Source organism: Apodemus sylvaticus, chromosome 21 (genome assembly GCF_947179515.1).
Source record: "Apodemus sylvaticus chromosome 21, mApoSyl1.1, whole genome shotgun sequence".
In the NCBI taxonomy this organism is placed as follows: Eukaryota; Metazoa; Chordata; class Mammalia; order Rodentia; family Muridae; genus Apodemus; species Apodemus sylvaticus.
The window spans coordinates 47238835-47248340 of NC_067492.1; the positions used below are offsets into that span (position 1 = coordinate 47238835).

General features: G+C 51.8%; 1 protein-coding gene across 1 annotated transcript; it reads right to left on the reverse strand.

The window, feature by feature from the left end:
• Positions 1 to 3752: 3752 nt before the first annotated feature.
• On the reverse strand, positions 3753 to 8113 carry Dnajb1 (DnaJ heat shock protein family (Hsp40) member B1). The gene is made up of 3 exons (XM_052166834.1): positions 7324 to 8113; positions 5216 to 5796; positions 3753 to 5050 (listed from the first exon to the last, which is right to left on the reverse strand). Exons 1-3 carry the CDS (start codon positions 7532 to 7534, stop codon positions 4820 to 4822), a joined length of 1023 nt encoding a protein of 340 aa, XP_052022794.1. The 5' UTR covers positions 7535 to 8113; the 3' UTR covers positions 3753 to 4819.
• Positions 8114 to 9506: the final 1393 nt, after the last annotated feature.

Below are 9506 nucleotides of genomic sequence, written 5' to 3' on the forward strand. Positions count from 1 at the left end.
AACCTTCAGCCCTCATGCTTGACAGCACTTCATTGACTGGACTAACGTCCCAGCCCTAGATGTCAATTTATTATTTGAAATTTTTTATTATTTTATTTCATGTGTAAGGGTGTAAGAAAATGTCTTCTCTATCAAAAGGCTAGGAATTAGGATCTTTTTATCTCCCCCAACCTCATAAACCTTTTATGCGAATGTTTTTAATCCCCCTCAGGAAGTAAAACCTTTGTTTATACAAAGGCTCCCTGCTGCATTCAAGGAATTTGATAGGCTAGAGCAGAGACCTCCTGCCCCTTCCTCCTTCATTTCCAGTGAACCAATTCTTTTCAGACAAGCCAATAGGGTGAGACTGTGAGGTTGGACCCCAGCCAATGGGGAAAATACACAGCCACCACACCAGAGTATTAAAAAACAAAACAATACCACCAACAACAATAAAACCCCAAGAGCACTTCCTGTCTCTTCTGAGCTGACCCTATTGATCAGGAAATAAATGTCTTGTCCAGTTTGGTTGGAGTGGTGGTTTCTTTCTTTGGGGCCATGAACCTATTACTAACATTGGGCATTTTGCTTTCCTATCTGTATGTCTGTGCACCTTGTGCATGCCTGGTGCCCACTGGGGCAGAAGAGGTCATCACATCGATTGGATCTCTGACTAGAGGTACAGCTAGCTGTAAGCTCCCTTGTGGGTGCTGAGAACCAAACCCCAGTCCTCCATAACAGCAGCCAGTGCTCTTAACCACTGAGCCATCTCTCCAGCATCTCCCTACCGTTTTGAAAGAGTCTCACTATGTGGCACTGGCTGACCGGGAACTGGGTCTGCCGATCAGCTTCCAGAGTGCTGGATTTCTGGGATTTGACATCACACCCAGCCATTTCTTCCATTTCTCAAAGATTACTGGGAGGACCAGAGAAGTGGAAGCACTTATCCAACAACACACAGAATCAGGTGCTGGAACTGGGATTCAAAACTGGGGCTGCCTGGCCTTGGTACCTATTTTCTGGTGCTTGTCCAGTAGTGCCCAGAGGTGACAAGGAAAGGAAAGGAGTAGGCCTACTTTAGCTTTGGCTTCTGCTTCAGCTACAGGTCTGGGCACTGAGGTCTGCAACACACCTGGGTTTGGTTCCTGGGACTTGCTAGAGCACTGATCCAGGATAGACCTGCCTGTCTTCGGGAAGGTAGGTGTATGGGTGGAGCTGACATACAATACTGTTCTGTGTCAGTACCTGCGTGGTATGTGTGCCATTTACATATGTGGAAATCCATACAAACCTAGAAGAGAGGTAGTTATACATTTTTCTATTTTGCAATACAAGGTGTGGAACTCGGGTCCTTTTGCACTCTGTTGCTAAGCTACACACACTGAGCCTTTCCCTCTGGGGAGAGGGGGTCTCACTATGTAGCTCTGTCCTGGAATTATGTCGGCTGCTGACCTCAAACTCAAACTTGGCCCTGCCAGGAACTGAGATCAAAGCTGAAGGACACTATGCCTGGCCCCTTTGTAAAGACTCCTGACTATGTTGTGTGTGTTCATGTTGAGTCGGTGACCTCAGAGGCCAGAAAAGGATCCCCTGTGGGCCACTTGACATGAATTCTGGGTACCAAACATGGGTTTTCTACAAGAAATTAATGTGTTTTTTTTTTTTTTTCCTGGAAAGAGCCTTGATATGTAGACCAGGCTATCCTGGAACTCAAGAGATCTGTCTGTGCCTCCTAAGTACCAGGATTAAAGGCACGTAACACACACGGGTTTATTTTTACTTTTTAAGACAGTGTCTAGCCGGGTGGCGGTGGCGCACGCCTTTAATCCAAGCACTTGGGAGGCAGAGGCAGGCAGATTTCTGAGTTCAAGGCCAGCCTGGTCTACAGAGTGAGTTCCAGAACAGCCAGGTCTATGCAGAGAAACCCTGTCTTAAAAAAACAAAAAACAAAACAAAAGAATGTCTAAGTTTTGTAGGCTAGTCTTGACCTTGCAAATAGTTTACTGGTTAGGTGTAAGACATCATGCCCAGAACGGGGTGCTATATTAACTATACTCATTGCATGGTTGAAGCATTGGCATAATGAAGTTAGTTTCTTTGTCCAAGATCATACGGCTTGAGGCTTGAGAAAGGTTAAGTTGGGATTCGAACCTGGAAGCAAAAATTCAAGCTGGAGACAGAAGCCATCTATGATCTTTACAACTGCACTATCTCAGAGCTAATAAGAAGGTGAGATAGAGATGGAGCATGAGGAACGGAGAAGCTCCATCGCCCTGCTTTGCAGGGGGAATGCTTAAAGGGTTGAACCACCCTGCAGTATCTCAGCAGCTCCCGAAAACAGAACATGGGGGAGGCAGTGCTCCTCACTATGAACCCTTTCTAGTTTCAAATTGTGCCAACGGAAGCCAAGACGTGAAACTGAAAACGTAGAAGTTGTGCTTACATAAGCACAGGCACATTCTTCATAAAAGCTTTATACATATTTATGCATGTCTTGCCTGGATGTATTATGTGCATGCTTGATGCCTGAAGTGTTGGATTTCCTGGAACTGGAGTTATAGATGGAGGCAAACACCATGTGGGGTAAGAACTGAACCCGGTCTTAGAGGGAATCAAGTCCTGAGAACTACTGAGCCCTCACAGGCATCTCTAGATGGCACAAAAAGCAGATTTCTATTCCTTTGGTCCCATGCTGCAATAGGAAGGGAACCTGAGGCTCAGGCCATGCCAAGGTGTCAGGTGCCAGGCTATACCCCAGGGCCTCGCACACCCAGACCAGTGCTATGTACTGCAGATTCATGTGCCCTGGCCCCTAAGAACAGTATGCTCCCCCAAGAATCGACTCCTGAGGTTGCTGCCCAAGCTCTCTGTAGGTCCCTACAACTGTGGACATCAAAACTTCCCTAGCTGATCGCATACCCGGTCATCTCTCTAACAGTGAGTGACTGAATAGCTCTTGGAGGTCAGTCTGCAGCCTTATCCCATGTGTGATAGCTGAGGACCTGCTATGTGCTAGGGAGACTAGAGGAGCTTTTTTAACTTTATTAAATGACGACAAACATTTCAGAGCTGTCTTTGGTGGTAAGGGAGAGCATCTCTTGGTCCAATCCAGCAAGGCTGGACCAATACTTTCATAGCTTAGACACATTTCCAACTCAAGCTGGCCTTCAACTATTTCCTGCCTCAGTCTTCCCAGTGCTGAGTGTACAGATGTCATAGCTAGCTCAGGGATTATCGTTCTATTCTGTCCCAACTTCTTAACCAGGTTTGACTGTGCTGTTAAACAGACTGCAGCATGGTTCACAGCCATAGTCAGCTAGAGAACAAAACCCCGGGCTCCACAAGCAGAACCACCAGAACACAGAAACAAAACCAACACATAGCTTTATAATCAACCACCTCTTCAAACAAGACACCCTACCAAGCTGGGACAGAAAGCGGGTTTTTCCCCCAGGGCAGCCAGCTCTGGGCAGGTGCATCCTAGCTCTGGTCTAGCCTGCCCTACCAAGTTGGAAGGAGAATCCAGGCAGATGGCACTGTAATCCTCAGCCCTGGTGGTTACCAGGTCCACAGATTTGGCCAGGAGCCTTGCAAGGTAGAAAAGGCACTCAGGGTGGGCTCCGACCCCCACCTTCCCCAGGGATGCTGGGGCTCAGAACAGGAGGGGAGGCCAGCGTGTCCTAGGAAGGGAAACGGCTTTGAGGTTGAGAACAGTAACCATACCGCCCCTCCCCCCAGCAAAGCCCTCAAACAGAGTCGAAGGACTGCTCCCCTGAGGTTTAGCATCAGTCTTTAATGCTGTCACACTGCATAATGACAAGTCACACACTTTGGTCTTGTGTTGGTAGTGGCAACTTACAATGAGTCGACTGGTAGAGCACCAGGCTAGCTCCAAAGAACAGATACTTTCACTTCCCAGGCCTGATCCCACCACAGCCCTGGACAGACAGTAGTTGACAGGGACTGTTTTCATCTGAGTGCACACCAGCTTTGAATGGAATTATAAAAACATATTTACATACGTTCCACAGTGCTCCTTTCATCAGAAGCAAAGACCCTTTTATCAAAAGGGATTATATCTAGGACTGTGCAAAATTCAAAAAGATTGTATCCTTTTGAGAAAGTTCAGAGTCCATCACACAAACACACACTCACACTCACACACACACAAAAAAAATCACCTGTGCCTCTGAGAAGTGCCAGGTGTGTCCAAGGACTAGCTCTGGCCCAGCAAGTACTGCGACTGGAAGCCATCTGATCCCAATAGAGCCGAGGTCTGGGATCTCCTGGCTGTCCAGGCCCCAGAACCTGGAAGGAAGCTGCCCTGTGGTCCTGCAACCAGGTACTGCTGTGATGCAGGCCTGGCAGTCCTACAGAATTGGTCTCAATTTGAGATGGCCAAGACAAGACAGGATTCTTGTGGGGAGGAGGAACAGGCATGGGACAATACAGAATAAAACAAGAACCTCTCACACAGTGGAGACTGACTAGTGCACAGGGTCTGGCAACTGAGATGGTGGGCTACTGTCATATGACAGCCAGAAAGTAAGGACAACCGAGGGGAAGAGTCCAGTTGCAGGCCTGCCTCACCCCTTGGGCAAGAGCTGGGGCGCACAGGGTGGGTCCATTCCAGGAGGGCTGTTCCCACCGCCTACCTATCGCTCGAAAAACCACTGTAGTCTAGTGCGCGACTTTGAAAGATTGTAATATATTCTGTGGAAAACATTCGGCAGAGCAAAAGCCCTCCCTGGGCCCTCCCGCAGTATGCAACCAGTGGAGCGGTCTGGAATCCTGCAGCTCTGGAAAGGTCCCTGGCTCAGTCCTTGAGGAATGCAGGCAGCTATATGGGAAGAACCTGCTCCAGGATGGTTCTGGATGAGATGGGGATCCTTTCGGGGAAGATCACTTCAAACTCGATAACAAGGTCTCCGCGTTTCTCAGGTGTTTTGGGGAGAGGGAGGCCTTCTCCAGGGACTTTCCGCCGCATGCCAGGCCTGATGACATCTTTGAATACAACAGGGATGGTCCTGCCGTCCAGAGTGGGGACATTCACAGTGCAACCACAGAGAGCCTAGGGAAGTAACAGGACAGTGTCAGGAAGTAGCCAGCTCAGGAGCTTGACTCCACCAGACCAGGCCGGCTGAGACCCGGGCTGAGACCCCAGTCCAACGGTTCCCACCCCACAACCAGTTATTCTCACCACAGCCATCTCTTCACGACTCCTCCCCCACCTTACCTCCCGAAGGCTAATCCTGGCTGGATAAATGACATCAGAACCATCTCTCTTGAAGATATTGTGTGGCTTGTCCTTTAAAACAAAGACGATGTCAGCTGGAATGTTGTTGGAGGTCTGGTCCCCTTCCTTGGGGAAGGTGATTTTGGTCCCTTCCTTCCAGCCCCTCTTCACTTCGATGGTCAGGATCTTATCTTCATTTCGAATGCTCTTTCCATCAGGGTTCAGCCGCTTGTGGGAGATTTTCATCTTCTTGGTACAGCCGCTGTAGATCTCCTCAAGGGAGACTCGAAGGTCGTGGGTGACAGGGGGATCTTGCTTCTTCCGGGTGGGCTCTTGAGTAGGGCGGGAACGTCCAAAGTTCACATTGGTGAAGCCACCCATACCCATTGGAAACGTGGAGAATGGGTCATCGATGTCCATGCCCTCTTCCCCGTTGCGCTGCCCAAAAAAGGTATCAAAGGGGTTTCTGCCCCCAAAGAACTCAGCAAACATGGCGTGAGGGTCTCCGTGGAATGTGTAGCTGAAAGAGGTACCGTTAGCACCGCCACTGCTCCCGACACTGGGGCCGCCACCCTTCAGACCTGGAAACCAAAACCACAAGTCAGGGTTACTGCAGGAGAGTCAGGGCCCCCGGGTTCCATCCCCACACTTCAACACACTTATAAGACATAAAACCCGCCGGGGAGTGGGGGTGGGGTGGGGGGATGGGGGGTGGCGCACGCCTTTAATCCCAGCACTTGGGAGGGAGAGGCAGGCGGATTTCTGAGTTCGAGGCCAGCCTGGTCTACAGAGTGAGTTCCAGGACAGCCAGGGCTGTAACAGAGAAACCCTGTCTCAAAAAACATACACACATACACACACACACACACACACACACACACACAGATATGTATATATGTGTGTGTATATATGTGTGTGTGTGTGTATATATATATATATATATATATATATATATATATATATATATATCTCCCCTGAAACAAAGAGCTCAGAACCCCAGCGCTCTGAGACAGTGCAGACTGAGCTCAGTTCCAGACAAGCCCGAGCTCACAGCTCAGCGCCCTTGCTCATCCTGCAGAGGACCCAGGTTCTATTCCAACACCCACATAGCAGCAGACCACAGTCTGCCTCCAGTTCTGGAACTTTAACGCCCTCTTCTCTAGAAGCATGTGAATGGTACACATATATACACGGAGGCACACAAACAAATTAAAAAACAATGTTCCAGCAACAGCGAGGTCCTGTCTCAGATAAATGGTAGCATCTCGTTCCGTCAATGCTAGGAGCACACTGGCTGTGTCGTCCAGAGCAGCCTCTAGGCAATCTTCCTGACTCAGATCCCAGAGGGGGGGATTGTCACAGCATCCGCTTCCTTTGGAAACAGGAGCTTACCCTGTAGCTCAGATTTGCAGCAAATTCACAACGTTCCTAATTCAGCCTCCCAAATGGAGGTGTGAGCCCCCGCACTCTGCTTAACAAGTTTTGCACCTTAGTAAAAATGCCACAGGAACTATAGTGGGAGGGATTTTATATATATATATATATATATATTTTAAAACGCTTGTTACAATTAGTCACGTCTTTAATTCCCAATGGCAACAGAGGCAGGAAACACACTACTCCGTTTCATCTCGTGACAACAATTTGGTCGTAAGGCCTCTAGATGTCGGTGCCACTAGGGCTACGTGACTGCTCCATTCTCCCGGCTATGCTGTTAACGCCTTACAAAAAAGTTCCTGCGCACTGTTAGCAGAGAGGTTCAACCCCGGGTAAACACTGAGCTGCGGCTAGCAAAGAGAATCAACACTCGGGCCATTTTCATCCCCATCGCGACCGCCGCCCTCCATCTGCAGCATTCCGGCGCTGCTGTGCAGGCGGCCGGCCGGGAGGGGCTGCGGCAGACGTGCTAGAAGCTTCTGTGCGAGCGGCGCGCCCAGAGCTCCTCCTCCCGTCTGCAGCCGCGGATCAGAGGGTGGAGGGAGGAGGAGGCGGCGGCGCCGCTAGATCCCCGGGCTGCCCGTCCCCGGCCGAAGTCCCAGAGAGGCCCCGAGTGCCTCGGTTTCCCCGCCTGTCAAACGGCGGGTCACCCCGGCCGCGCGCACGCGTACCTTCCTCTCCATAGCGGTCGAAAATCTCGCGCTTGCGCGGGTCGCTGAGCACGTCGTAGGCCTCGGCGATCTCCTTGAACTTCTCCTCGGCGCCGGGCTCCTTGTTCTTGTCCGGGTGGTAGCGCAGCGCCTGGCGGCGGTAGGCTCGCTTGATCTCGTCGTCGGACGCGCCGCGGGCCAGGCCCAGCGTCTGGTAGTAGTCCTTGCCCATGGCCACCGCCGCCCAGCTGTCGCCGCCTCCGGCTCCGCTGCTGCCCCGTCCCGGACTCTATATACCCGTCCGGCGGAAGCTTCCAGATCCCGCCAGCCCTCCAGAACCTTCCGCCCCTCCCAATGCGCCGCGCCACACCGGCCAATCGCTGCGGCCCGTTCCGTGACGCAGAACATCCGGGGTGGGACCCGGCTGCCAACGGCTTTCCGCGCGGAGCCACGCCCCTTCCCTCTCTACTCTGCTCAACGCCTTCCTCGAGCGCAAGCGCGCCCCGGCTGCTGAGGTTCCGCCTCCGTGGCGGATCCAGCCAATCGCAACCCGCACTCTCTGGTGACGACGCGAGGGGGTGGGGCTACAGAGGCTGGCCTCCTAGGATGGCCGCACCCTCTCTCCAGGTAATCGTGGGCTGGGCGGTTTTGCTGCGTGCCTTGTGGCAGCTACCTGACAAGTACCTCCGGGTCTTCCTGCTTTAACCCAAGGATAAAAATACGCACCCCGCCCTCTTCTGCCCGTAGCCCTTTGTCTTTCCCGTACTGGCCTTTACCGTAAAGCGACGTGAGGCTGGTCTGCTGTGGGACTGCCCCGTAGGGCTGCTTCTCACTTCCTACTAGTCCCTACTGGGTTTAGCTGGTTTCTTGGCGTTCTGGTACACGTCACTTCCTTTGCTGTCTGAGATGACCACCAGGGCTGCGTGATTTTTTTTAAGATCCACTAGGTGCTTTGTAAATAGGTACTTTTTTTTTTTTTTTTTTTTGAGACAGGGTTTCTCTGTGTACCCCTGGCTGTCCTGGAACTCACTCTGTACACCAGGCTGGCCTCGAACTCAAGAAATCCGCCAGCCTCTGCCTCCCAAGTACTGGGATTAAAGGCGTGCACCACCACCGCCAGCGATATAGGTGTTTTTTGCTTTTGGTTTTGTAAGTCTGGGATGATGGCGGTCAAGGACACAGCTGAGCGAGGAAGAGGGAGGCCTAGAGAAGCTGGAGTTGCCAGTGGTGGCTCTTGCAGGGAATGGAACTGCCTGGAAGACCGTGCATGAAAGGCCGACTAGTCCCAGCACTTTTCTAGCTGTGTGACCTTGGGGTGGTAAAGTAGCCGTTCTGGTCTCTGTGCGCAGCTGTCCAATGGGAATGGTCGGGGACTACGGTGAGGTTGACAAAGTTCAGCATTTGTGAAAGTGCTCTAGACAGACCCGGGACAAAGGAGGTGTTCTTGAAAGGGACGATTAATCATCTTATTTAGTGGGCAGCTGTTGGCACACCCTTCCTGGCAGCCCTGTAGCGTGAGAGTCAGATAACTCTTGCCTTAGGCACCCCTGAGAAAAATGACCTTAGCCTTCCATTGATGGAATAGCTGCGTGTGGGTATGTGTCTTGGTTTTCCTGATCGTACTGACCCCCATGACAACTGAACCAGTTGACGCCCCCCATTCCCCCCCCCACCCCACCGATGGATTCGGGGTTAGGGAACCCATAGCTCATCAGAGAGGGTGTCCTGAGCCAGTCACTTGGAGAGAAAGTGTCTATAAAGATACAGAGAGCCTGGGTGCGGTGGCAGCCCTGTAATCCGGTGCCAGGATGCTGCTGAGGAGGGGCGTCTGTGTGAGCCCAGCCTGGCTTCAAACTAGGTGGCTACGTAACGAACAGGGGAGCTGTGTGGGGGGGGGGGGGAGAAAGCGCGGGGCATCGGGGTTCTTCCCTCCCCACCCCCCACACACAGGGTTTCTCTGTGTAGCCCTGGGTGTCCTGGGACTCACTCTGTAGACCAGACTGGCCTCCAACTCAGAAATCCGCCTGTCTCTGCCTCCCAGAGTGCTGGGATTACAGGCGTGTGCCACCACCACCCGGCTACAGCATGGTTTTAATGGAGAAGTGCAGGCCTGCCTCTGGAGGGGCCTATCTAGGTTTTACTAAGGTTTCTTGCCATCTGAGGGGACACTGTCTTGTCCACCACATTGTGCAAGGGAAATCTTT